The 27,995-nt window shown below is 47.9% G+C and overlaps 3 protein-coding genes across 5 annotated transcripts; 1 reads left to right on the top strand and 2 right to left on the bottom strand.

The window, feature by feature from the left end:
* Positions 1-56: 56 nt before the first annotated feature.
* Positions 57-4,770, top strand: Spata25 (spermatogenesis associated 25). Its single transcript, XM_052726234.1, has 2 exons — positions 57-2,310; positions 2,676-4,770. The coding sequence occupies exons 1-2, from the start codon at positions 2,256-2,258 to the stop codon at positions 3,296-3,298; spliced, it is 678 nt and encodes a 225-aa protein (XP_052582194.1). The 5' UTR covers positions 57-2,255; the 3' UTR covers positions 3,299-4,770.
* On the bottom strand, positions 3,941-27,662 carry Zswim1 (zinc finger SWIM-type containing 1). Of its 3 annotated transcripts, none has more exons than XM_052726224.1 (2): positions 27,549-27,662; positions 3,941-6,477 (listed from the first exon to the last, which is right to left on the bottom strand). In XM_052726224.1, exon 2 carries the CDS (start codon positions 6,333-6,335, stop codon positions 4,965-4,967), a length of 1,371 nt encoding a protein of 456 aa, XP_052582184.1. In that variant the 5' UTR covers positions 6,336-6,477; positions 27,549-27,662; the 3' UTR covers positions 3,941-4,964. The 3 variants fall into 3 exon arrangements, with proteins under 3 accessions (XP_052582184.1, XP_052582183.1, XP_052582185.1); XM_052726223.1 differs by lacking the exon at positions 27,549-27,662 and adding an exon at positions 7,784-8,115; XM_052726225.1 differs by lacking the exon at positions 27,549-27,662 and adding an exon at positions 7,066-7,774.
* On the bottom strand, positions 8,870-27,910 carry Zswim3 (zinc finger SWIM-type containing 3). Its single transcript, XM_052726220.1, has 2 exons — positions 27,549-27,910; positions 8,870-11,249 (listed from the first exon to the last, which is right to left on the bottom strand). The coding sequence occupies exons 1-2, from the start codon at positions 27,701-27,703 to the stop codon at positions 9,320-9,322; spliced, it is 2,085 nt and encodes a 694-aa protein (XP_052582180.1). The 5' UTR covers positions 27,704-27,910; the 3' UTR covers positions 8,870-9,319.
* Between the last annotated feature and the right edge of the window lie 85 nt (positions 27,911-27,995).

Below are 27,995 nucleotides of genomic sequence, written 5' to 3'. Positions count from 1 at the left end.
ATGAAAGGCGTGAGCCTCCATGCCTAACTTGACACTATTTTTTTGTAAAGGAGTCTCTTCAGAGAGTCTAATACATGGTCAGAGTGGAGAGGCATTTCACTAGATCAGAGGTTTCACCTTCGGAAAAGACTGTATTTAGTGTTTTGTTTTTGGTGTGTTTGAGACAGGGTCTTACTCTGTAGCACAGGCTGATCTTGAACTGTGGCAGCCCTCCTATCTCAACCTGAGAGTACAGGCATGGCCTCCTGGTTCTGGCTTCTGTCTTTCGCAGTACTAAGGATTGAGTTTAGTGCCCCATGCTTGCTGGATGAGTGTGTACCACCAAACCACAGTCCCCAGCCTCGCCCAACCCTTTAAAGGCAAGGTCTCAATGTGTGGCCCTCGCTGGTGTGAAACTCACAAAGACCTGCCTGGCTTTGCCTTCTGAATGCTGGGATTAAGGCGTGTACCACCATGCCCAGCTGCCAGCCCTCTTTTTATTCATCATTTAGGACAGAGTCTAAGTTCCTCATGCTGACCTCAAACTTGTGATCCCTCTGCCCCAGCTTCCCAGGTAGCTGGATTCCAGGCCTGTTCCATCAGGCCTGACTATACTGTCTTCAGGAACTTCAGAATATTGGTACAGAGGTCTGTCCCTGGGATTCTGTTAGCTGCTAAGATGGAGCAGGGCCCTAGTGTTCAACGTCTCCTAGAGCCTGTGCTGGCCACCAATGACCTGGACCAACCATGTCACTATGCCTGGTTCTAGCAAATAATTTAAAATCAACAACAACAACAAAACAAGCCAGGGTCAGGCTGGAGAGATGGCTCAGTGGTACACTAATAAACTTTGAAGATCAGAGAACAGAGCAAGCTACTAGATTAAATATAGAAGCCAGGCAGTGGTGGCACACACCTTTAATCCCAGGAAGTGATGGCCAGACAGAGAAAGGTATATAACGAGTGAGGAGACAGGAACTAAAGCCTTCTCGGCTGAGGAAGCTCATTCGGCTAGAGGCCCATCGGCTGAGCTCTTTCAGGCTGAGGAGCTGGCGAACGAAGTAAGAGGTGGTGGCTGTGGCTTGCTCTGCTTCTCTGATCTTTCAGCTTTCACCCCAATATCTGGTTCAGGGTTTTATATTATAAGACAATTTAAGATTCGAACAAGTTAAGAGTACTAGCTGTTCTTCCAGAGGTCTTGACCTGAGTTCAATTCCCAGCACCCACATGGTGGCTCAAAACCATCCATAATGGGATTTGATGCCCTCTTCTGGCATTCAGACACTCCTGCAGATAGAGCACTCATATACATAAATAAATCAATCTGGGGAAAAAAACCAGGAGGGTCACCTGTAATCCAGTTTGCCTTCCAACTTGCTATAAATGGATAATGATCTTGGATTTCTGATCCTCCTGCCTCTACCACCTGAATGTTGAGATCACAGGCATGTGCCCTATGCTCGGTTTATGTGGTAGCGAATGATTGGATACCTTGACTCATACCGTAAGGCACAAGCACCAGGCTCATTTATTTGTATCTCTGGTTATTAGCTTCCACAGGGACAATCTTATCTCACCTCACAACTCCTGGTGAGGTTGGGGGCAGAATCACCCCCACTTTGTAGACGACGATATTGAGGAACAAAACTCTAGGTGAAGCCAGGTGTGGTGGCACACACCTACCTTCCCAACACCTAGAAGGCTGAGACAGGAAGATCAAGGGTTTGAGGCCAGTCACACAAAAGCAAAGACAGGCTGGCCATGGTGGTTCACGCCTTTAATCCCAGCAAGCTAACAGGAGATAGGCCCGGAACAGGAAGTACATCACAGGGAGCCCAGGCCAGCCAGGGCCATGTAGCTTGATCCTGTCGCAAAAAAACCAAACAAACAATAAAAAGCAAAAAACTAGAATGTAGTTCTGAGGCAGGGCTCACTCCTAACATTTGCAAAGGCCTGGTTTCTATCCCTAGCACCAGAAAAAAGCAAAACAAGACCACCTGTCCAAGCTGATCTTGACCAAGATAACGCCAAGAGCCCAGAACACCTGTCCAAGCTGATCTTGACCAAGATAACGCCAAGAGCCCAGAACATCCTGGTCCTGGCCAGGAGCCCATTTAACCCCTCCCATTGTGACCTATATGTTCTATAATGAATAGGTGAGTATTGTGAGGTAGAGTCCGGGTGTAAAGGGGACTATGAGGTGACATTGCAGAAAACTGGAGATAGGGCAGGAGGGATAGGGCTGTTCCCTCACAAACAGGGACTTTGGGGCAGCCATGTCCTACTTCATGTCTCCACAAACTCATCTGGGGCTTCTGCCTTCTGGCCAAGGTGAGAGGGGGTCCTGGAACTGGAGGGCACCACGGCTTCCTACGTGGAGTTGCTTCCTGGCTTTGGGGAGGAGGTTCTGGATGCTTTGGGGCTGACCATGGAATCCATTTTCTTGGAAGAGAAGATTTCCAAAAGGCCTTGCCAATTACTAATTACCCACTTACTCACTTATTTAACAAACACTTTCCCATCACCTGCAGTATGGGGACTGGCTGGAGTTATGGATATGAGTAATGCTTACATTCCCAACCTCTGACAGTCCTCTTGGGCTGCTTCTGACTGCCCCTGCTCCCAGGCCCTGCCCCTCAGGGCCTCTTCCTCCGAGAGACCAAGAATAACATTCCATCTCATTCCTGTCTCTGCAGGTGGGGCTGCTGCTTCGGGTTCGTCCCTTGGTCTCTATAGTTCTGCAGAGCCAGTGGTGGTGGCGTCTGGTGGATTAGGTCCACTCAGCCAGAAAGCCGAGCAGGTGGTACCTGCTGCTGCCCAGGCCTGGGGCCCTACCTTGGCAGTGCCCGAAGCCAGGGGCTGCTCTGGGGGTGCTAGCTGGGAGACACCGCGGAGGAAGGAATACAACCGATACTGCCCCAAATTGCCCCCCATGAGGCAGCTGGAGACCTTGGGCTGGGCAGACCCCTGCTCCCGAAGCAGAGCTCCCCACCTGGGTGGCCCTAACAGGCCCAGGCCCCTGCTGCTGTGTGGGCTGTCACCAGGGGTTCTGACGATGTCCTCCGAGGCAGGTGGGAAGGAGGCTGGCTCCCAACCTGACATCTGCATCCTTACCTTAGCCATGATGATTGCTGGCATCCCCACAGTACCTGTTCCAGGCCTGCGGGAAGAGGACCTGATCCGGGCAGCTCAAGCTTTCATGATGGCCCATCCAGAGCCAGAGGGAGCTGTGGAGGGGATGCAGTGGGAGCAGGCACATGCCCACATGGCCTCTGGACAGATGCCTCTAGTGAGATCCAGGAGGGGCTCCTGCTTGTAGCCAGATGAAATAGCATGAGATACATAGGGTGGCTTCTCCGTATGGTTTTTGGGCAGATAAGGTTTGGGATGGCTATGGCAGGGATGGGAAGAGGGTGTGGGTAACTGAGCCATCCTGAAAAATTGCACTGCTTTGTTAGGACCACCCCCAGAAAGCTCTTGATACCACTAAGAGATCTGACAAGGTTAAATCAAGTTACCTAGGTAGGTAAGCTAGATTTTAGAGAAGCTCTGTTTAGAGAGTATAGAGGCTTATTTTGTATTGAGGAACCTGAGAAATTTTTGTCTAAAGCTCTAGACAATATGGATTTTCCTCTTGCCTTGTGTCCCAGCTACCTGAAGGAAGATGGGACTGTAGGCAAATGATGGGAAACATGTGGCTGAACAAACGCCACGAATCCAGACAAATAGAAACCCATTCTTCTTTTATATGACCAACCCTGTGAGGATGCCCATTTTACAGATCAACTGAGGCATGGAGAGCTGCTTGCTGGGACTCTCACAGCTAGTAAAGGCGGAACCAGGCCTAAGAACTATGGCAGGTCAAGAGAGGACAGAGGCAACACTCCCACATGCACCACCCTGCCAGTTCTCTTCCTCTCACTGCTCCCAAGGACCACGTATAAAACAGACAAGACAACTGTGGGGTACAACATTCGCTTTATTGACCCCATGGTGGGATGGGAAAAACTGGGAAGCCTGGCCGAGTCAGCACAGCAGCCTCTTCCTTTGTGGGAAGGCTCCAAGGCTAGCATCAGGAGAAGCATCTCATGACTGGGGCAGTAGTTACCAACACTGAACCTTCAACCTCATCACCCACCATCTCTCTCAAGGAATCACTTGTTTTCAGAAATGTCTTGAGCTGTACCCTTCCCTTATAGAAAAGTTGTCAAAACCTAAGCCAGAATGTATGACAGAGACCATATTCGACCAAAGCCCACAATATTTACTACTGAGCTCTTAACAGAAAACATTATTTGTTTTATGGAGCTTGACACATTCTAGATAGAAGGCTGGGGTAGGGCAGGAGACTTCTGAAGGAAGCATAACTGTGTGGGTAGCGGAGTAAATGTGAATGAACATATGTACATGAACATTTCAGGGCGTCAACATAATCAGAAGTTGGGCCTGTAACACAGGCCTATAATCCCACGTACTCAGGAGGCTAGTTAGGAGGCTCACAAGTTCAAAGGCAGCCTGTCTATAGAATGAGTTCAAGACTAGCCTGGGCAACCTAGTGAGAGTATCTGAAAAAGAGGCAGTAGAGCTGGGCGGTGGTGGCGCACGACTTTAGACTTTAATCCTAGCACTCGGGAGGCAGAGCCAGGCAGATCTCTGTGAGTTCGAGGCCAGCCTGGTCTGCAGAGCGAGATCCAGGACAGGCACCAAAACTACACAGAGAAACCCTGTCTCGAAAAACCAAAACCAAAACCAAACAAACAAAAAAAAACCCAAAAAAAACCCAAAGAGGCAGTGGTCAGCACTCAAGAGATAGAGGATCAGGAGTTCAAGGCCAGTCTCAGCTATGTAGAGAGTTTCAGGCCAGCCTGGGCAATCTAATGAGAGGCTGTCTCAGAATAAGAGATAAAAAGAGGCAGTGGCAGAGTGTCTGCCTGACGTATGGACTGCTCTGGGTTCAGTTCCCAGTACTGGGTCTGTATGTGTGGTCAGAGCTGTACCTGCTCGTAAGGGCCGATCCAGCTGTCGGCCAGTTCCCTAAGGGTGCTATAGCGACGCTCAAATTCCTCCTTGCTACAGTGCTGTAAGAGCTGACCTACCTCCTCAGTGAGGAGAGTCACGGCCAGGTGCTTATCCAGGGTGGCACTCCACTTGCTTCCCAGGATGCTGTCGAGACTGGTGGCGCAGCCTGAGGCCCACTGAGCCTGCAGCATGTCAGGCTGGAGGACCTGGTGGCGGGCACTGAGCATGGCCAGGATGTGGCGGCAGGGCAGGTGGAAGGCTTGGTTAAAGTAGCAGCTGCAGCTGGCCGGGGACTGGGGCTGGACATTGTGCGTATCCTCCAGAATCTGTATGTTCACTTTTTCTGAGCCGGAGCCAATGAGGTGCATGGATTTCTGGACCACAGCAAGCTCACCTAGGCAGAGTTGGGCTGCTGGCCCCGTGCAGATGGCATTGAGGGAGTGCTGGATACGGGCTTCCACCAACTGCTCTGTGCTGGGGTTTTCAAGGCTGGCATCTGGAGGAGTGTGAGTGTCCTCGGGAGTCACGGCCAGGCTGAAGCTTGCTTTGTCAGAAGGGTTCTGCTGCATGTATCGGAACACGGATGCCATGCCTTGTTTCTCAAATGGAGTGGTGCCAAAAAACTGACTGAGGATGTGGGCTGTGACCTCCAGGCTCTGGAAGTATCGGTTGCTCTGGGCTCGGCTTCTCCAGCGGTGGGCCAGCCAGATGCGGTCATTGAGCAACCAGTGTGAGTGGAGCTCAGGCAGCCTGCTGGAGGGGATGCAGCTGCTCAGGAGTGTGTACAGCTTCCTCAGGTTGCCAGCTGTGGCTGAGCACATCGTGCTCTGCAGGGAGGACAGGAGGACACTTTGTACAGGCTGCTCTAGGGACAGTTGATAGAATTTACCCTGGAGGAACTTACAGATGTGGAAGGCTGAGAACAAGACCTCAGCTGCGGGGAACTCCATGGTCAGGGTGGGCAGCAGGAGGAAGTGGGGATCCACCAGGATGGTACAGACTCTTTCCCATGCTGGGTTAAACTTTTTGAACACCTGGAACATCTGGGCCAGGCCTTTGGCATCTTCATTGGTAGGGATAGCAAAGTACACTGCTCGGGCAAGAGGCCCCTCAAGCTGTACCCGGGGTCCGTCTACCAGGAAGGTGTACAACACCTTGCCTCTTGGGTTATAGGTCCGGTGTATAAATAAGACCTCGGGGAAATGAGCAAAGAGATCTTGCATGAAACAGCTTTGGTAGTTGAAGGCATCTAGCTGAGGGTTCTTGCCAACCTGGTGCAGAACCGTAGACGGGCTTGAGTCCTCAATAAGAAGTCCATTCAGCATTGTGAGGGCCATGGAGGAGCTGGGAGGTACCTAAAGCCCACGCTAGGATGCTTCCTCTGCAGGATTGCCGTCAGGAAAGCATTACGTTTCTCAAGTGCCACGTAATTTGATGCCTGAAGCTAGACTGTAGTTTTAGATTTTTGTTCCAATGGGCCTATGGAAAGGAAGAGACACTTAAAATAGTAAGGACCTGGCTCTTCGCTTATTTATCCAGACAATAATTCAATATTTATCAATTTTTATTAAATACATGCCCCTATGTATTTTCTAGGGGCAGATATACAACAAATACATACGGATACATTGGATAATGGTTATAAAAACCACAAAAATGAGAAACAGGGTCAGAGAGTATGTTGGGGAAGGCAGGACACATTAGTTAAAGTGGCAAGGTCTCTCTAGTGGAGATTACCCTGGATGAGATGGAAATAACAAGCCAGCCATGGGAACATAAGGTTCCCAGGAACTTAAATAGGCATGGAACCAGTGTAGTGGTGTGTCTTGTGATCCAAGCTACCAAAAAGGCTAAGGCAGAAGAACCAGGCCAAAGTCAGCCTGGACCAGTTTAAGACCAGTACAGACAATTTAGGGAGAGCCTGTCCCAAATCACAAAACCTCTAACAATAACACACACACACACACACACACACACACACACACACACACACACACACACACACACACACACACCAAAACCAAAAACCAAACAAAGGACTGGGGAGTTGGGTGTGGTAACACACACCTGCAATTCCAGCACTTGGGAGGTGGAGGCAGCTGGGTCAACTCAAGGTCATCTTGGATTATATGTGATCCTGTCTCAGGAATAAAGGCTCAGGGCTGGGGGATACAGCTCATTGGCAGTACAGGGGATTGAAAACATATGGCCTTTATTCTTTTTCTATACAAGGGCACTGCTGTGTGGACCTGGCTTTGACCCCCGCCCAGTCCACAGGAATCCTCTCACCTAAACTTCCTAAGAGCTGGGATTCAGGCATGTGTCACTACATACAATTCTTTTTAAAAATAACCTTCTGAATGTTTGTATAGCCTTTACGTTCACAAATTCTTGTAATTCTTACAAACTCTTTTGGTCCTGATATATACCAGGAAAAAAGCAATCACTCAAAATTTGCTGTGAAATATTGGGCAAGCCAGTGGCCCTCTCTGAAAACCGAATTCCTTTCACTATAAACCGGGGCTAACAGTTGGGTTTAGCTTTTCCCGTTTCTACATATATCCCGATTGGCTGCAAGGCTTTATGCAAATGCTTCCTGTTTGGCTCCATTTACTGTCCCCATTTCGCAGATAAGAGTCTCAGGTTCAAAGACAGATGAGAGACAGAGGTTCAAAGACGTAGGTTCAAAGACAACTGGAAGCCGAGTCTTTGGCTCCAGATCCTGATAGCATCCTATAGGGTCCAAAAAAGTGGACCGGGAAGGGAAGGCGGCCTCTGACCTCACCTGAGCCCGGGTGTGGGACGCGGAAGCTGAGGTTCGCGTTCGAGCCCAGCGGAGCCGAAATCTACCTCCCACTGGTGGGAGCTGTATGCCCTAAGCGCTGCAACCGGAGTCCACGCCTCTCCTGCTGAGACCGCTCACCCACCGGCAGACAGCAGACGCGGCAGCCATTTCTCCCACTGGGCCCGCCTCCGCCTGACTGACGCCCCGGCTCACCAATCACCACGCCAGCTTCTCAATGACTCAGGCCAAAGGACTAAAGAGCACGCCGTCGAACTTGGGAGCTACGGACCAATCCTGGACTGGCGGGCGCTGTTGCCAGGGTTACGGGGGCTCGGCCGGAGGTAGCCAATGAGAGCCTGTGGAAGGATGTTCGCTCCGGGAACCGGCGGCCCTAGGGCGGAACCTCCCTTCCGTCTAAGGAGGTTGGAAAAACCGCACCTTTCCAAGGTCAAACCGGAAAATAAAAAGCCCTGTTTTATAAGGGAACCTTTTGTTTGTTGGGTATGGAGCTGTCGGGCTCCGAGGAGACAGATGGATGGGAGAAGGTTCAAAGGTCGTACTTCATTCTCAGCCTTGTGGAGAAACTGAGGCCTGTAATTCCAGCTATTCAAGGGTTGAGGTAGAAGATCAAGAGTTTGAATCTAGCCTAGGAAACCTAGTAAGACCAAGTCTTAAAAAGCTGGGTGTGGTGGTACACGCCTTTAATCCTCCCGCGCTCGGGAAGCAGAAGCCAGCCTGGACTACGTATCAAGTTCCAGGCTAGGCCTCTCTCAAAAATAAAATAATTTAAATTAGGAATTTGCCAACAGCGTCCCAGAAGTGGCTCGAAGTAAAATCTAGGATTTGGGTCTCCTCCCTCCCGGTCCTCTTGCCCCTTTCCTGAATAGAATGAACAAGACACCCTAACATCAATGTTGCAGGCTCAGCTGGTAGGAAGAGGGCAAAGTGGTACTACATTACTAACTCTGACTCTGAAGCACCAGGTTCTATCTGGCCATTACCCATTAGTAATACTCAAGTTTCCTTTAAAATGAGAACGTTTGAAAACCTAGGCTACATGAGACCCTGTCTCAAAAAACACAAAAGTGAAACAAAAACAAAGTCACTTTATTAATGTGAATAAAAATACATCACAGGTATTTTCTGAAGAGCAGCGACAGTCAAGGGTCACCCTCCTCCCCTCCGTCTCAGAAAACAAAGCTCACTTTGTTTTATCCTATCCTGGGCAAGGGTTCATCTCTGTAGGGTCAAAGCAATTTGACCTCTGGGGCTGGGGAGGAAGGGGCATGACCTTTCAGTATGGAATAACTTTGGCTTTGAACGATGAATGAGCTGTCTATAGAATGTCAAAGGCAGGGCTGAAAGGGGGCAGGTCAAAGGACTGTCACAGAGGCGTCCCTGTCCCTCCACTTTAAGATCTTCTTAGCCCTTACCTGGGAAGACACTTGATTAAAATACTGACCTACAGTGTGACCCGCCCACTTTGAACCCTTAAACTTCCAAGGTTTTGAGACGCAGTGCACTAGTACAAACACTTCAATCCTGAACCATGGCTTCAGTAAGAGGAAGGCTGTCCCCTTCCTCCAGCTTTCCCCAGAGGAAAGGGAGGCACCCCACATCTTTGAAGTCCACCGGCTGCTGACTGGACTCGGGTAGCTGGTAGGGGTCAGCCCAGATGTCCACAATCTTGCGCAGGGTGGAACAGCGCTCCTCCAGCTCCGGGCCCTCAGTCTGCATCAGCAGGTTTGCCAGCTCCCTGCTTAGGTCCTGAATCCTGTGGTTCTGACCTTCCGCTTCCGGCTGGTCTGTGTTTGGGATTATGCCGCGGTCCTGAAGCTCCCCATTGGGCCCCAGGAGGTGCTGGTACTTCTTCTGCCACCGGCAGCACACCATGGCTTCCCCTACCGGCTGCTGGCTGGTATGCAACAGGGCCAAAATGTGCCTGCACGGCAGATGGTAGCACTGCTGGAAGGAGCAGCTGCAGCTGCAGCCATCCTTGCTCACCTGGTGCGAGTCTTCCAGCAGCTTAACAGCTACGGAGGAGCCAGCCACGTCCACCAGGTGGGTGGAGTTCTGTACCACCTCCCACTCATTATGGCACAGCTTGTAGGCTAGTTCAGAGCCACTTTGGTGCAAAATGTCCAGCATGCCACCTTTGCAGGATTGATCCTGGGGCTGTAGTGATTGAGACTGCTGTGAATCTGGCTTTGTCTCTTCCACAGGGAGCCTGGTGACATTCCCTGCACAAATTCTAAAAGGCTTCTTGGGCCTTGGGGGCGTGCTTGGGAGCTGAGTTCTTTTTAACTTGGGAGAATTGGTGGGCAAGCTCTTCAGACCTTTGGTATTAAAGAAGTCTATGTAATCCACAAAGTGAAGGATGCAGTCCAGGAGGGACCGCTGCTCCCGAAACAGGCTTGACACCTTGCTGGTGACTATGTCCAAACTGTCCATGTAGGTGTTACATGCATGCAGGCCCTTCCTCACATGCATGTACCAGAGCAGTTCACAGGAGAACCAATGGGCCTGGAGGAACATGAAGAGTTCCTCATCCAGCAGGGCTTGGGACATCTGACAGAGGTTTTTCAGGCTTGCATCAGAAGAGACAAACACAGCCTCCCGCAGGGCTTCCTTCATGAGCCTTTTAAAGGATGCATTTGCAGAGCTTTGATGTAACTTCTTCTCTAGGAGCCGAGTTGTATGATAGATAGAAAGGAGGATGCGGGCCGCAGGGAAGATCTCCTGAAGAACAGCTCGGTAAGGGAATGAAGGGTCCACAAAGACCACCTTGACCTTGGGCCAGTCAGAGTTGAATTCTGTAAAGATATTAAGCATCTTGGCCACAGAGGGGTCTGTCTCAGCCTTGAGCACAGCGAAATGTACCACTCGACTCTCTCGCTCCTTGTTTTCCACCAAGAAAGCATACAGAATATGGCCCTGGTTATTCTCCACCCGGTGCAGCAAGAGATTCTCTGGGAATCGGGTGAACAAGTCACTCATCTTGCTGCTCTGGAAGCTGAGCCGGTCCAGGTCTTGACTGGTACCCACGCTGAAGGAAGCCATTGAGCCCTCATCCACCGTAAGGAAGTTCTTCATCACTTTTGCTATCTTGGCCAGATCAGAAGGACTGATGGCCCCCTGCTTTGGGTTTGAGGGCAGGTGCGTCTTATCTAGGCAGAGAGATGGCGGCTCTACTGGGAGCGGCTCTGCTGCATCAAGGTCTTTCTTGATGCTGAGCTGCAACGGCTGGAGTTTATGCAGACACACTGCCTTCTGAAGTCTGCTAGCAGGGGCTCCTCCAGCAGTGTTAGAGTCAACATGTACATGCTGGGTATTCAGTTCACTGATAAACAGTCTATCTAGGCTCTCGTTGTACTGCAGGAGCAAGTATGCTGGGCACCTGTCCACCTTCCGTGTTCTCTTCCTGTTTGATTGCGTCCGAATACAGACAAATTTCACCTGCACATATCTAGGGAAGTAGAGGTGACAATGAGAAAGGTGTTGGCTGCCGCTCTCTTACAAGATAAGACCTGGTAGCCATTTATACTGACTAATGTTTCCTAGAGACCACAAGGTAGTGTGGAATGTAAGGAAGAAAAATTTACAGTAACTCCCTAGCCCCAACGTTTTCAGCTCCCTTCCTCAAGACTATCATCCCATTACAACACCCCTTAGTTTCCTCCATACATTTCTAAGGCCAACTGATTTGTGGTTTTTAGTTTGGGGACGGGCATGCAACCTTCCTGGTGAAGCTTCCCACGAGCTGGGGTTACAGAGATGAGCTATTTACTGTACTAGGCCTAAAGGCCCCATTTTTTTCATTCTGCCTGCGGCCATTTGTGGCTGCCAACAACCCAGTCTGAGGTGGGACGTAAGGAGAAGCTGACACAGCAACAGAGTGCCTGGCTAGTTTCTCCTCCTTGAAACAACCCCAGGTCTATGATGCTAGCATCTGGGAGGCTATGGCAGGAAGGCTGGAAGCTCCAGGGCAGACGGGGCTATATGGCAAGGCCTTGTCTTAAAAACAAAACAAAAAAACCCAAAAGTCCTCCTCATTCATCTGGGACACGACTGCCTGACTCCCCTCGACAGCAGCTTTCTGAGGACTGGTGCTGTCCACTGAGCTCTTCAGAATGCCCAGGGAAGAGCATGTGCTGGGGCTTAACTGTAGAAGAGAAAATTTCTGGTTGTTCCTGTAAAGAGAATGTTCACACCCTGAGTTGCTTATGCTTTGGTCTACGACGGAGAGTCTGAAGCATCTAAGAAAGCCCCCACCCCTGGAGCCTTAGCACTCTAGGTGGAAATGGATTATTCCAAGGGGATGGTTATCAAATTATTTGCTCTTTCTTTCTTATTTCTATTCAACTCTTGAGTTCAAGGCCCAATCAAATCTTCTCTTCTCAGCCTTTATGGATGACCCCAAGCTACAGTAATTAGTCCTGAATCTGAATTTACCGCATTCAACTACAAGGTCTTATAGACCTGTAGGTGTCAATACAACTGGAGGTGAGAGGGGAGCACTGGAGGCCAAGTTGAGCCCTTTGCATCCTGGCTGTCACTGGGAAGCTGTTTGACCTTGGGCAAGTCGATTCACCTCTGTGGATATAGTATGCCCATTATAAAATGAGACAGCCTCATTAGGGTTATCATAAGACTAAATGAACCACAGATAGAACATTTAGCCCAGAGCCTGCCTTGGCCTTTTGTTTATGTTAGAGCTAAAGTTAGCTGCTTTTACAGTTCCCATGCAGGGGAACATTTAGTGGGGAGTTAGTCCACCAAGTGCCAGGACTAAATCATTCCTCAGTGTATTCCTAGCTCCAAACAATGCTGCTCCTTCAGCAGATGCTTATTAGTGATATCATAGGTGAATGACTCATGGACCACCAGTGGGTGGGATGGGTCACAGCCCTGCCTCCTCTGGGAGTGGCTCAGCTGAAAACCAGGGGAGAGGGGAAAAGCTCAGCCTCTAGTATGACAGGCACAGCCTGGGAGCTCCACCTACTTTTCCAAACACTCCTATCCAGCTGGTCCAGTTTGCCCACCCTGTGGGGCAAGTTGAGGAAAACAGGACATGTCAGTCTTATGATAACAGGGTGGAGGGGCCTGGGGCTGAGAATGTCTGCATCTGTTGTGAGCACAGTGCAGGGGTGGCGCCATCTCTAGTTTTGGTCGGAAAGGGCTTGAGCAGTCCAGTAGAATGGCAAGGCCAGCAAGTAAGCACCACTGAAATCGTAGTTTCCCACCGTTCTCCACCTTGTTTGTGACAAACCACCCACAGCTTCTTATGTTCACTATGAGCTGCCTTCTGGCAGTTGCTTTTTTTTTTTTTTTTTTAAGATTTATTTTATTTATCATGTATACAGTGTTCTGTCTGTATGTTTGCCTGCAGGCCAGAAGAGGTGTCAGATCTCATTATAGATGGTTGGGAGCCATGGTGGCTGGGAACTGAACTCAGGACCTCTGGAAGAACAGCCAATGCTCTTAACCTCCGAGGCATCTCTCCAGCCCCATTCTGCTTATGTTTGTGCCTTTCTTTGAATGACCCTCCTACCCTTCATCCCAAAGTGTATTCATCATTTGGGATACATGCAACCACCACCTTTTCTAGAAAACTGGCTCTACCCTTCTGCTGGCTCAATATCTCAGCCCACCTCTAGTCATCAGATGATATTGACTTGCCATGTATTCAGTGATGGTTTCGTGGAGCCACTGCCAACCACAAAGCTCTTTTCACTATTCTTGGCTCTATTAGCATCTGCAGCCAGCCAGGGTGGAGTCCTGTGCATTCTGTTAATTCTTCCTTCTTATCCAGTTTCCCTCCTTTCCTTGCTTCCATTTTTTGGGGGGAGTGGTGTGGTAGGGGAACAGGGTCTTACTTCACGGCCATCTTCCTGCTGTAGCTTACAACTGCTGGCATTTCAGGTACTACCCTGCCCAGGATCTTTCTCCCTCCCTTCCTTTTCTGTTATGCTAGGGTTCAAACCCAGGGCCGTGCCCAGCCAGGCAGGTATTTTGCTACCGACTTGACTCCAGCCTATATCTATTCTGTGAACAAGTCTTTGCAACGTTTTCCTACCACCATTCCACGCACTGGAGATTATGTGCCAGGCAGCGTTGAGGCCTTAATGTCTCACTTCACACTAGCAAGAAGATGACTCAGGAGTTAAGAGCACTGGCTGCTCTTCCAGAGGTCCTGAGTTCAATTCCCAGCAACTACATGGTGGCTCACAAAAATCTAAAAATGAGATCTGGTGCCCTCTTCTGGCCTGCAGACAGACATGCAGGCAGAACACTGTATTCATAATAAATAAATGTTAAAAAAAAAATTCTAGAGTCATCTCCATTTTACAGAGGGACAGGCTGAAGGATAAGAATCTAGGATTCACTCTTCCAGCTAACACTAGCACATCTGAGGTTTAAGCCAAGTTTGCGTGTCTAGAGTCTAACTACTTAACCCATTTTCTTTAAAAAAATATTTCCGTCTCTGAGTTCCCTTTTTCATCTTCTTCATTTGACCCTCACCACATTGGTTAGGTTCAACAATCTTCTTCTAGACAGATCTCTAAACAGGGCAAGATGGCTGAACAAGCAAAGGTGTCCAGAGACCTGAGTGTGATCCCGCCAGAAGGTGGAGAGAACAGACCTCCCAAAGTCGTCCTTTGATCTATACACACGCATGCCCCACCCTCCCACCATACTAGTGAGTACACCAATACCTAAAATTCAGGTAAGCTGGCTGTGGAAGCTCATGTCTGTAATCCCAGCACTTGGGAAAGTGAGGTAGAAAGCCCGACATGTTTGACGCTAGCCTTACCCCTTGGTTAAATCAGCCCAAAACAAGAAGCAAAAAACAATTTGTGCTTGTACTGAATATACACAAACACTTCCCTTGTCATTAATCACCAAACAATACACTGTAATGACTGTTTACATAGTATTCAGTATTGTAAGTAATCTAGAAATGAAAGTAGGAAGGGTATAGGGAATATGTAGGTACGTACGATGCCATGTTATAGAAGAGGCTTGAGCAGCCAGGGATTTTGATGTGTGGGGGGCATCCTGGAACCCACCCCCTGACACCGAGGGACAACCACAGATGTAACTAACCCCAAACTGTCGCTTATCAGCTCTACATCCTGCTGCCCTCCTGACAAACACTGAATCATTTTACCCAGGCTGCCATCCCTCTCCCCAGCACAACTCCATGCTTGGAGTAGCTGATGCTCCCTAAGCCAATTAAGGTAATCTTGTGAGAACTGGGTAGGGACACTTGCCCAATGATGGAGAAACAGCCATGCTAGGAAATCTGCAGGAAACCAAGGAAGTGTTTGGACATCACATCTGTATTTGTGTCTCGTGGGGAGCTGTCCTGAATACAACAAGCCCGAGCACAGAGGATGGAAAGACCCAAGAAGCGTGCCAGTGACACGACCACATTTGGAGGCTCACTCTGAGCTATGGACTAGCAACTCATAAACAAACCATTTTCAGTTAGACTTGTTAGTTAATTGAGGACAAAAGGATCCAATAAACTGGGTGGAGTAGCACGTGACTATTTCCGGCACTCAGGAGACTGAAGCAGGAGGATTGTCAGGGCCAGTTTGGGCTATGTAGTACATAAAACAAAGAAACAATCCAACCCAACCCCCACCCCCTGCTGCCACCGAGAGAGAGAGAGAGAGAGAGAGAGAGAGAGAGAGAGAGAGAGAGAGAGAGAGAGAGAAACCAAACCAAAAAAAAAAAAAAAAAACCCAAAAAACTACTGCAAACATTTCATAGAAATTAATAGAAAAAAAAAAGATCTGAATGGAAATTTACCTTAAAAACTGAGGCTACAGCTGGTCAGTGGTGGCACACACCTTTAATCCCAGCACTCAGGAAGCAGAGCCAGGTGGATCTCTGTGAGTTCGAGGCCAGTCTGGTCTACAGAGCAAGATCCAGGACAGGCAACAAAACTACACAGAGAAACCCTGTCTCGAAAAACAAAACAAAACAAAAAAAAAAACAAAAAAAAAAAAAAGAAGAAAAAAGGAAAAAAAGCACAAAAAAGTGTACAAACACACATAAACAAGTACGAACACACACAAGTACACAAACATATAAACAAGTATACACACACACACAAATTAAGATTACAAGGCACAGTGATACATGCCTGTAATTTAAACACTCTGTAATGTGAAGTAGGAGACCTGGAGTAGGAGGCCTGTGGGCAAGATCCTGTCTCTCTCAGACAGACGAGTTGGGTGTTTGCACAAATTTGTAATCTCAACACTCAGCAGGCAGAGGCAGTTAGATCCGTGGAAATTCAAGGTCAAGTGGGTGACCACAGCTAGCTGGGGTTACGAAATGAGAACTATCTCAAAAGAACAAGAGCAGGCAAGAGACAGTGTACTAGTGGGTTTTTGTCAACTTGTCTACATCTGGGAAGAGGGAATTTTTTGTTTATTTTATTTTATTTTTGAGACAGAGTCTCTCTGTGTAGCCCTGATGAATCTGGAACTTGATATAGAGACCAGGCTGGCCTCAAACTCACAGAGCTCCACCTGCCTCTGCCTCTTGAGTGCTGGGATTAAAGGAGTGAGACACCACACCGGGGAAGGAAGAGAGGATCTCTTTTTTTTTTTTTTTTTTTTTGAGTTTTCGAGACAGGGTTTCTCTGTGTAGCTTTGCGCCTTTCCTGGAACTCACTTGGTAGCCCAGGCTGGCCTCAAACTCACAGAGATCCGCCTGGCTCTGCCTCCCAAGTGCTGGGATTAAAGGCATGCGCCGCCGCCACCACCACCACCCGGCGGAAGAGAGGATCTTAAGTGAGAAAATACCTCCACAAGATTAGCCTGTAGGCAAGCCTGGGGTATATTTTCTTGATTAATGATTGATGTAGAAAGGCCCCATCTACTGTGAACAGTGCCATCCCTGGGCAGGTATAAGATCCTGTATGGTATAAGAAAGTAGGCTGAGTAAGCCAGGATGAGCAAGCCAATAAATAAGTAGCATCCTCCATGGCCTCTGTATCAGCTCCTACATCCAAGTTCCTGCCTTGAGTTCCTGTCTGACTTTCTTCAATGAGAGACTGTGATGTGGAACTGTAAGTGAAATAACCGGTTCCCACGCCCACCCCCCTGCAAGTAGTTTTTGGTCACAGTGTCTTATCATAGCAGTAGAAACCTAACTACGGGTGAAGAGTGCTTGTTGCTTAGTTATGGGGGCTGGAGTTCAGATCCCAGTACCTATGTGCTGCAGACTCCAGTTCAGAGGGATCCAAGGCAGACTTTTGGCTACGGCACATGCACAGGCGTGGGGAACCCATACAGCACATGCTCACACACATAAATATTAAAAAAAAAAAAAAAAAAAAAAAAAGCCTCAAACTGAGAAGGCCAGGCAAATAGCATGACAGGCTCCAGATAACTCAGTTAAGAACTAGGCCTCAGATCCTGCCTCTTGAAACTGGACAGTTTCTGAGGACGCCACGATCAAAGGGCAATCAATCACTAATACCTCCAACAGCAAGGACAAGGGCAACTGCATGTACTCGGCCTGAGCCAGCCCTACAGTATCTCAAGGCAATAACCAAGAGGACAAAGCCTGGGACTTGTCCAGACTTGCCCCAAACTATAGCCTTAGCCACCCACTCCTAGCCCTAACCAATCAGGAATGTACTAATGTGATTGCCACTTGCGTAAGCCAATCCTAGACAGAAAGACCTCACTGCCTTTAGAATTCCTTTAGCTGTGTATAAAAGAGCCTGCAAGCTTCTCTGGAGGCCATCATTTGGTCTTTGTGTCAGATGTGTGGCCAGTGTGCTGGAACTTTTACTCTCGGGATAATAATGATTACACACATGGATGGTGGTCCTTTGGGAGATTCTCTAGGACCCTAACAAACACAAAAACCAAAACCAACTTCATTTTCTTGTTCCTGGTGCAACTTCCCCAAAGTCTATGATGTTTCTCAATTAATGTTTTGTTTTACAAAACTATTTCTGGCCTTTCTCAAGCTTCCTAGGTGGAACCCTGCTATACAAACCTCTGCTCTCCAAGGTTCCAGTACCCTGTCTTCCTGTAGGCTGCAGTCTCCACTTGGCCACCTCAGGAGGCTGGTGGCTTACCATCCTTACTTCTAGGGATTTCAGCAGTCCTTCAGCTTTTGGGAGCTGTGCGTGCAATTTCAGTTTGCATGGTTTTATCTGCATTGTGTTAACTTGATGTTTAACATTTATTCATCAGCTAGGTAGCCAATGATGTCAAGGATACTGCAGGACCGAGCAGGAAAGAATAGTTAACTAGAGACCAATTTTATAAGTGATTAATTTACTGGCAAGATTTTTGTTTTGTTTTGGAGACAGGGTCTCACTGTATAGCTCTGGCTGGCCTCGAGCTCACAGAGATCTGCTCTCTTTCCTGCCAAGTGCTGGGATCAAAGGTGGGCCTCACCATGCCTGGCTTACTGGCAAGATTTTTTTTTTTTTTTTTTTTTTTTTTTTATTTATTTATTATGTATACAGCATGTATGACTGCAGGCCAGAAGAGGGCACCAGATCTCATTACAGATGGTTGTGAGCCACCATGTGGTTGCTGGGAATTGAACTCAGGACCTCTGGAAGAGCAATCAGTGCTCTTAACCTCTGAGCCATCTCTCCAGCCCCTACTGGCAAGATTTTTGCGTCATGACTTTTTGCTTGTGACACAGCCTTGCCACCCTGATAACAATGATCTAGTTCAAAGGTGTGTGTTAAGGATTCAGTGAGAAAATGTCTGTGAAGCTCCTAGCTGAGAACTTGGATATGGAATGTTGGACCAAGAGTGTGAAATGGTAGTTACTGAACTGAGCACCAATGGAGAGAGCCATCAGAGTATATCAAGGACTCGGAAGAAGATGAACACTCAAAAAGAGGCTGGCAGGATGCAGTCTGTAAAGTTGATTAAAAAAAAAAATCACAGACTTTCTCAACTCTCTCACTTGATAGGGTGTTAAGGAAAAATAAAAGCCGGGCGGTGGTGATGCGTACCTTTAATCCCAGCACTTGGGAGGCAGAGGCAGGTGGATCTCTGTGAGTTTGAGGCCAGCCTGGTCTACAGAGCAAGTTCCAGGACAGCCAAGGATACACAGAGAAACCCTGTCTCAAAAAATCAGAACAAACAGACAAACAGGAGGGAAGGAAGGAAGGAAGGAAGAAAAAGACAAAAACCAAAATTTTGATATATTTATGATAACCGTGAAATCTGTATTTGGTCTTTGTCTTGCTTCCTGGTATACACATGCCCTGAACTGCTTTGACCTTTCAGAATAAGCAGCATCTTTATGTAGGCCAATGAACCGCCTGAAGGATGGAGGCTACTCACTGGAAACATTAGGGCAGAATTTGTTACAGCCAAGGTGTTCTGAAACTCACTGGCAACAAAACCCAGCTCTCCTGCATCGCATGGTGGCAGGTGCTTGTACTCCTAGCCCTCAGCAGACAGAGTGAAGAAGAGTGCCCCTCAGATTCAAGTTCAGCTTATTGTACACATGGAGCTCCAGGCCAGCTCCAAACCCTATCTCAAAAGCAAAACCAAACCAAACTCGACAAAGACAAAACAGCCTTACTTCCTGTAAAAAGAATGTTAATAAATGATAACCAGTCAGGGGAAAGTTCAAAGTGTAGTGTTTTCTCCTCTACAAACTGCCTCCATGACCTGCAAGGAGTTCTTACAAAGTTGGGCTTGAAGAAGTCTTTATTTATTTGTTTGTTTGTTTTGAGAAAGGGGTTTTACTGTGTAGCCCTGGTTGGCCTGGAGGTCTCTATGTAGACCAGGCTGACCTTGAACTCACAGAGATCTACCCATCTTCCTAGCGCTTGAGTTAAAGGTGTGTGCCATCACACCTCCATTCTTAAATTCTTGGTCACAATAAGCCCTTTAAGAATTTTCTTGCTGGAGCATGAGATGGTTTCAGGGTATAAGGCACCTGCTGCCAAGCCTGACTACCCGAGTTTGATCCCTGAGACCCACATGGTGGAAGGAGAGACACATATCCCCAAAGTTGTCCCCTGACACACACACACACACACACACACACACACACACACACACACACACACACACACACACACACACACACACGAGGCATAATCTCAGTATGTGGCCTAGCCTAGGCTAGACTCCAATTCATAACAATCCTCTTTCTTTGGCCTCTTGGGTGCTGGGATCAAAGGTATGTGTCACCATGTCAGGTTTTGATTTTATACTTTATGTTTCTAGTTAATGTATAAAATAGTGGGTGATGCTATCTTCATGCATATGTATGTATGTATCATACTGATTTTATTTCTATATGCATTTACATGTTTTTGAGGCTGTGTGTTACACTGTAGCCCAGGCTAGCCTAGAACTTGCAGTAATTTCCCGTGTTAGCCTCCCAAGTGCTGGACTTAGAGGTGTCCACACCGCACTGGTTCAGGCGGGACTAGAGACTGAACAGGAGCCATGTGCATGCTAACCAAGCACTGAGCCGCGTTCCCAGGCTGCCTCCTGCCCTTTCATGAATAAAGGTCTCCATCTCATTTTGTTTTCTGTGGTGCTGAGTAGTTACCTCAGTCCTTAAGAGTGTCAGGCACGTGTTCTACCACCCACAGTTCACAAACGATAGTCGCCGTTTCCCTTCTTTCTGTCCTGATGGCATTAAACTCAGAACCTTGCACCCGGAAGGTATGAGCTCTACCACTGAGCCATCCTCCCTGCCTTCCCACGGCTCCCTCCCTCCCCACTTTTTGAGACAGGATCTTACTGTGTAGCCCAGGCTGTCTTTTAACTCATTATATTGCTGAGGCTGGCCTCAAACTCACGGAAGTATTCTCACCTGGGCCTCCCAAGTGCTGGGATTACAGGCCTGGACCAACAGTCCTGCTAGATTCTATCCTACCTACCACTTTCTGTGGTCCACTGCAGTTACAGCTTCAGCAAACAGTTACGGATTCAGATGCTACATGTATTTTCTTTTTCTCAACAAACCCTCTGCTGGTTCTTTTTTTTCCTTCCCAGAGTTGGGGATCAGACCCAGGGCTGTGCACGGTAGTAGGTAAGCACTCTACCTCTCAGCTATACTCCCCAGCCCACCTCTTTTTTTTTTTTTTTTTTTTTGTAATATTTACATTTAAGACTAGAGAGATGGCTCAGTATTAAGAGCACTTGCTGCTCTTCCAGAGGACTCAGGTTCAATTCTCAGCACCCACATGGAAGCTCAAAGTTGTAACTAGTTTCGGGGGACTCTAATACACTCTTATAGTCTTTGTGGGCACCGCCTGCATGTGGTGCACAGAAATACACCCAGGCAAACACTCACACAAAATAAAATTTAAAAAAAAAATTTTTGTTTTTTTTGGTTGTGAGCCTAGCCTTTAACGGCTGAGCCATCTCTCCAGCCCTTTTTTTTTTGAGAGAGGGTTTCTGTGTAACCTTGGCTGTCCCGAAACTTGCTCTGTAGACCAGGCTGGCCTTGAACTCAAGAGGCCTGCGTGCCTCTGCCTCCCGAGTGCTGGGATTAAAGGCGTGTACCACCATCGCCTGGCCTCAAATTTTTTTTAAATATTTATTTTTAGTTTTAGTTACGTGTCTGTCTCTGTATATGTACATGCATCTAAGTGCAGTGCCCCAGCGTCCCTTGGAGGACATCAGATGCCCCCAGAGTTGGGATACAAGCAGTTGTGAGCTGTCTGATAAGGGTGCTGAGAACCAAATTTGAGTACTCTTCCAAGAGCAGCAACTGCTCTGAGCTGTTGAAGCCCCCTCTCCAGCCCCACTTCCTCATCTTATAAAGGCTAAGACTTCGCCATGGAGGTCAAGGGCCAAGGCTAGCTGACTCCTGAGTTCTCAACCTTTAACCCATATGTCAGCTTTTCCTGATCCTGAATTGCTAACTTCCTGGGTGTACACCTGCCATTGCTATCCATATAACATCTACACGACACCTGCCATTGCTATCCATATAACATCTACACGACACCTGCCATTGCTATCCATATAACATCTACACGACTATTTTCAAATAGGAATTTTATTTTTTTGGTTTTTCAAGACAGGGTTTCTCCATGTAGTTTTGGTGCCTGTCCTGGATCTCGCTCTGGCTTTGAACTCACAGAGATCCGCCTGGCTCTGCCTCTTGAGTGCTGGGATTAAAGGTGTGCGCCAGCGCCGCCTGGCCTCAAATAGAAATTTTAAGTTACTTATTTTATGTGTATGAGGGTTTGTTTGCATGTATGTCTGTGCACCATAGGCATGCAGTGCCTATGCAGAAAAGGGTATCAGATGCCCTGGAACTGGAGTTACAGACAGTTGTTAGCCGCCATGTGGGTGCTGGGAATTGAACCTGGATCCTCTTGAAGAGCAGCCAGTGCTCTTAGCCACCGAGCCGTTTTCCAGCCCCCAAATATTTTCTTTAAATCAGCTTGCTGCTTTTACTCCATTTAGTAAGGAAGTTCATGTGAATATACCTGTATAAGTTATTTATTATTAAAATCATCTCCCCATTAAGTGTATATACTTGGCTATGAAAACACCTGTTAAATTATTTCCTAAAAACATTTTCTACTACCCACCCTCCAATTCCTCCAACACAAACAGTGAGTTCTACACAGAGCCGGTTTGCCATACATGATCCAAAACGAATATTCAATAGTGCCTGGTATAGTGGCACATACCTTTAATCCCAGCACTCAGGAGGCAGAGGCAGGTGAATCTCAACAAGTTCGAGGCCAGCCTGGTCTACAGAGCAAGTTCCAGGTCTCTCTACATAGAGGGACCCTGCCTCAAAACAAAGAACATTCAACGTCCAGTGGAGCCAGGCACGGTGTGGGAAGAGGCAGGAGGATCTGCTTCCAAACAAACAAGCAGACAGACAGACAAACTATTCTAGCCAGACAAGGTGGACTCACACTTGTAATCTCAGTCCTTGGAAGCAGGTAAAGAATCACCGCTCGTTCAAGGCCAGGCTGGCATAAGGGTGAGAGCCTGCCTCAAAAACCAAACAAAAACTTAACCAGCAGCCCATTTGTCTCTGCTGAGGGTGAAGGTCAGTGGTGCTCCTGAGTTCTTAGTCCAATACTGTCCTCAGGGGCACAGCCACAGTGCACTCATCTTTGTGCCCTTCGAGAATGCCTGGCCAGGGGTAAAAAGTGTGTTGATGGAATGAGAAGTGATATTAGACAGTCTCTACAGCCAGTAGTTAAAACATCACAAGGTGGTGCAAGTGAGGTCCGGCTTAACACTCACACTTTCTGAACTCTGTGCAGCTCCTACCCTTCTCCCTGCTCCCACCTTTCTATCACTTGCTTTGTGTGCACAAGTCTCAGACACCCCCTGGCTCACACCCACTTTAGGGGGAGAGTGCTTTGGCGTGCTACTTTCCTCTTCCAGGTCATCATCCCTGCAGCCCTCACAGCTGCCCTCCCCTTGACATCTTCTCAAGCATGTCCAATGCAGGCAATCAGGTCTTCAAAGAGCAGAGCAGACGGGGAGGTAGGGACAGGAGGGTGTGTACACATGTGCATGCACATGAATGTGCATGTGTTTGGAGGCCAGAGGTCAATATTGGGTATCTTCCTCTATTGCTTCTCGACATACCCTGACTGGAATGCAGCAACTTAATATGTAAACCAGCTGCCTCAAACTTACAGAGATCTGCCTGCCTCTGCCTCTGGAGTGCTGAGATTAAAGGTGTGGGCCACTATGCCCCGCCTCTCTACCTTCTTTTTTTCCCCAAGATGGGGTTTCTCTGTGTAACAATTCTGGCTGTCCTGGATCTTGCTTGCTCTGTAGACCAGGCTGGCCTCGAACTCAGAGATCCGCCTGCCTCTGCCTCCGGAGTGCTGGGATTAACGGCGTGCACCACCACCTCTTGGCTTCTACCTTATTTTCTGAGATAGGGTCTCTCACTGATTCAGCTCACAGATTTAGCTAGGTGAGCTAGCCAGAGAGGCCTGGGCTTACAGAAGCACACAGCAGGGCCCAGCCTCTACACAGAACTGGGCATCTGAACTCAGTTCCCTATATTTGTGTGGCAGACATTTTACTGACTGAACCACTTCCCTAGCCCCTATTTACGTTTTTAAACCACAAAACTTGGGGTTGGAGAAATGGCTCAGTAATTAAGAATACCTGCTGCTCTTCCAGAGGACCTGACATCAGTCCCCAGTATACACATTAGGTAGTTCTCAGCTGACTGTGACTACAACTCCAGAGGATCCAATGTCTCTACGCATACACACAAATATAAATAAAAATGAGTCTTTAAAAATTTAAGATTAAGCCGGGCGGTGGTGGCACACGCCTTTTAATCCCAGCACTCGGGAGGCAGAGCCAGGCGGATCTCTGTGAGTTCGAGGTCAGCCTGGGCTACCAAGTGAGTCCCAGGAAAGGCGCAAAGCTACACAGAGAAATCTTGTCTCGAAAAACCAAAAAAAAAAAAAAAAAATTTAAGATTAAGAGCCAAGGCAGAGGCAGGTGAGTTCAAGGCCAGCCTGGTCTACAGAGTAAGTTCCAGGACAGCCAGGGCTGTTACACAGAGAAACCCAGTTTTGAAAAATCCAAACCAAACCAAACCAAAAATTTAGGATTAAAATAAACCCCTAATGTTGTTTTTAACTAAGGCTCTATCATTCTATCTTATCAATAAAGACTTGGGAGCCAGATGTTGGAGTGAAAACCTGCTAGCTCAGAGAGGGCGAGAAAGCACACAGCTGCTTCCTCTTCCAGCGCCATCCCAGAGAGTGTTCTCCTTCGCCATCTGAAGCAAAACACCTCCAACCGGATGTCCCCGCTTCTACTTCCTGTGCGTCCCTCTCTATCCTCCTGACTTCTTTTACTCTTTATGGTTTTTTTCCTGTCAATTGGTTGTGTGCTCCACCTCTTGACCTATGGTTGATTTTACTTAATCCTGTTGACAATATTCAAGCAGAAAGCTCTTGGATTAAAGGTGTATGCTAGGGCTGAGCCACACCACAACTAGGAACCAGTTTTCCCAGTAAATAATGCAATCTCGGGGGTTCACAGTGTGATCAAATATCCCGCAACGCCCTAAACTCATACATTTTTTTGGAGCAGCAAGCAGAAAACTAAATTCCCGCAGCACCCATTTCCCTAAATCATGTTTGACACTTGATAAGTCATTGACACAACAATTATTAAGGCCTGCTATGCTGGACAGTACAGCATCTGCCATGCTGGATGACCTGCCTGCAGGCGAGCTTAGCAGGGTACCACCACATAGCATGGAGTTCAGGTATCTCAGTCACGGAATGTACTTGCTGACAGATTGCAACTGGCCTCACCTCCTGCCAAGCCGGCAGCCCACGGTTTCTCAGCATCCTTCTTTTTTACAATCTGTGTTCACTCCCATTGGCACTTCTCATCAAACTCCTCCGTAGTAGTTAACCACGGATCTCCTGTCCTCGGCCTCTATTAATTCACAGGCCCAGGCAAAAACACTCATTTCAGTGAGAAGCCTTGCCTGATTTTCCAGCATCTGTTATTTAATCCTCCTGCCTCATCCTCTTGAGTGCTGGGATTACAGGCAAGAGCTACCACACCCACCTTTTCATTGATTTATTTTTATTTTATGTGCATTGGTGTTTTGCCTGCATGCATGTCTGTGTGAGGGTGTCAGGTGCCCTGAAACTGGAGTTACAGACAGTTGTGAGCTGCCATGTGGTACTGGGAATTGAACCCAGGTCCTCTGGAAGAGCAGTCAGTGCTCTTAACTGATGAGCCATCTCTCCAGCCCCTTAAATATCTTTTTGAAGGCAATTACCACATAGAGTCATGATTTCCAGATCCCACAATATGCAGCTGTTCAAGTATCTCATACAACATAGTACAGTGTTTGCATATAGTCTCCTATAGACTTTATAGCATCTCTAGATTATACTATCTACCATGATGTGAATCCTATGTAAATAGTTTTATTGCATTGGGTAGGGGACAATGCCAAGGCAAAAAGTCCCAGTCAGACATGGTGGTTCATGTCTGTAATCCTAGCACTTGGGAATCTGAGACAGGAGAATTGCCATGAGTTTGAGGTTACCCAGGCTATACAGAAAGGGCTTGTGTCCAAAACCAAACCAAAAAAGTGTATTTGTTTGATAGACTTTTATTATTTTCTTTTTATTTATTTTTGATTTTTTGAGATAGGTTCTTACTATGTAGTCCTTGGCTGCCCTGAATTCACTACTTAGACCAGAAGACTGGCCTTGTACTCACAGGCAGAGGCCTGACTCTGCCTCCCAAGTGCTGGGACCTAAAGGCATTCACCACCACACCACATGCATTTATTTAATGTGTATGTGTGTGTGCCTGAGTGTGTATATGTGCATCATGTGCATTCAGGAGCCCTTGAAGGCCAGAAGAGGGCACTGGAGCCCCTAGAACTGGAGTTAAAGGTGTTGGTAATCTGCCCTATGGGCACTGGGGACCAAACCTGAGTCCTCTTCTGCAAGAGCAGTAAGTCCTCTTAACCACTGAGCCCCGTTTGTTTATTTCAGTATTTTTTTTTTTTTTTTTTTTTTTTTTGGTTTTTTTCGAGACAGGGTTTCTCTGTGTAGCTTTGCGCCTTTCCTGGAACTTTGGAGACCAGGCTGGCCTCGAACTCACAGAGATCCACCTGCCTCTGCCTCCCGAGTGCTGGGATTAAAGGCGTGCGCCACCACCGCCCGGCTTATTTCAGTATTTTGATCCTTACTAGTTGCCTAGTCCAAGTCCATGTCATCTTTAACTCCTTAGTGGCACTTACTCATCTTTATGTGTAGCCAGGAATGGCCCTGGACTTCAGGAGAGCCAGAACACAGTCCGGCTCCTTGGCCTGTCCAGTGCTCAATCCTGATCTCCGATTCTGGTGTTCTTTGAGTCAGAGTTGGCCCCTATGTTGTAATTAATACTTGAATTGACTGTCAAATTGATTGGATTTCGAGACAGAATTCTGGCCTTCATTGTCACAAAGGAGTCATTAGCTAAGATGACTAGTTGGGGCCTGCTTCTCATTTTGTCCTGTATTTTAAAAAAATGGATTTATTTGCCTCAAATTCATGATCCTCCTGCCTCAGCCTCTCAAGCACTGGGATTATATACATGCACCTTATCATTCTTTTTCTCAAAGTAAAACTAAAAGCTACATTTATAGTGGGTGTTTCACTTGAGCCCCCAAACCATTTGAACTTTCAACAGCCTTTAGTTCATAAAGCCAAATGAGTTTAAGAACAACTACCCATAGATTCTGGCACACACCCCAGCAGAGCAAAGCAGATGTAAAAGGGAGAGCCGGCCCTGGTCAGAAAGGTGTTTGGAAACGGTTGTATCAGGAGCTCAAGAGTCATTTGCAAAATGAATCAACGGAAGAGCGAACCAACCAACGGATGAGCACATTACTGCTTTGTAAAGAGGGGACTAATGGAGGAAATTACCGAGGCGTTTGGATCCATTCCTCAACAACCTCTGAGCTTGAGATAGATGCTCTCAGTAAACAAGCGGACAAATAAAACAAACAACCAAAAAAAAAAAAAGAAAAGAAAAACCAACAACAAAAAATGCAGTTACTGCGAATTCCAGAAAACCTTGTGAATGAAGGAGTGGGGAGTAAGTACACCTGGTGGCACAGGGCCACGCCGGTGAGGTTTCCCTCGCTTTTCAGCAGGCATGCCGCAGATGTCCTGCCGAGTGGCCCTAGGCAGCGTGGCCCCATGCACACCCTCCTCCTCCTCCAGGAAGCCCTCCTCCCCACCCTCCTGCCCCGCCCTTACAGGATATCCTCGCGGAAGGAGGTGCCGTGGTTGAGGTTGTGGAAGCGGACGGAGATGCAGTCCCTGACAATGAAGGAGCACCTGGTCTCCTTTTTGTAGGCGCTGAAACACTCCTTGAAGTCCTCGTAGGTCTTAAAGCAGCTGCCTAGCTCCATGGCCGGGGACTGGCCCTCACCAAAGCCCAGAATCACGCCAGGGGTCAGAGGTCACTGGGCACCGGCTGGCATGGGCCCAGGTCGGGGGCCCGACTGGGTGGCCTATAGGGAGCTCCGGAGGAGCCGGAGAAGACACCGGCAACAGCAACCTGGGGGCGACTTTGCTCTGTGTCAGAAGGGAAATGACACTCATCCCTTATTATTCAGCCCCAAGGCTCCGCCCCCTTGCTGATTTACCCAATCACAGGTAGAACTCCCAAAGTGGCACAAATATTCTCCAATCGTAAGGTAG

Source organism: Peromyscus californicus, unplaced genomic scaffold (assembly GCF_007827085.1).
Source record: "Peromyscus californicus insignis strain IS unplaced genomic scaffold, ASM782708v3 Scaffold_7__1_contigs__length_154581171, whole genome shotgun sequence".
Classification (NCBI taxonomy): domain Eukaryota; kingdom Metazoa; phylum Chordata; class Mammalia; order Rodentia; family Cricetidae; genus Peromyscus; species Peromyscus californicus.
This window is presented reverse-complemented; position numbering and strand designations above follow the sequence as displayed.

Excerpts from the sequence above, each read along its gene's own strand:
- Spata25 (XM_052726234.1), top strand. The coding sequence starts at position 2,256 with ATGTCCTACTTCATGTCTCCACAAACTCATCTGGGGCTTCTGCCTTCT. Across the intron at positions 2,311-2,675 it reads GCTTCTGCCTTCTGGCCAAG|GTGGGGCTGCTGCTTCGGGT; the intron begins GTGAGAGGGGGT and ends CTGTCTCTGCAG.
- Zswim1 (XM_052726224.1), bottom strand. The coding sequence starts at position 6,335 with ATGGCCCTCACAATGCTGAATGGACTTCTTATTGAGGACTCAAGCCCG.
- Zswim3 (XM_052726220.1), bottom strand. The coding sequence starts at position 27,703 with ATGGAGCTAGGCAGCTGCTTTAAGACCTACGAGGACTTCAAGGAGTGT. Across the intron at positions 11,250-27,548 it reads TCCTTCCGCGAGGATATCCT|ATATGTGCAGGTGAAATTTG; the intron begins GTAAGGGCGGGG and ends CTACTTCCCTAG.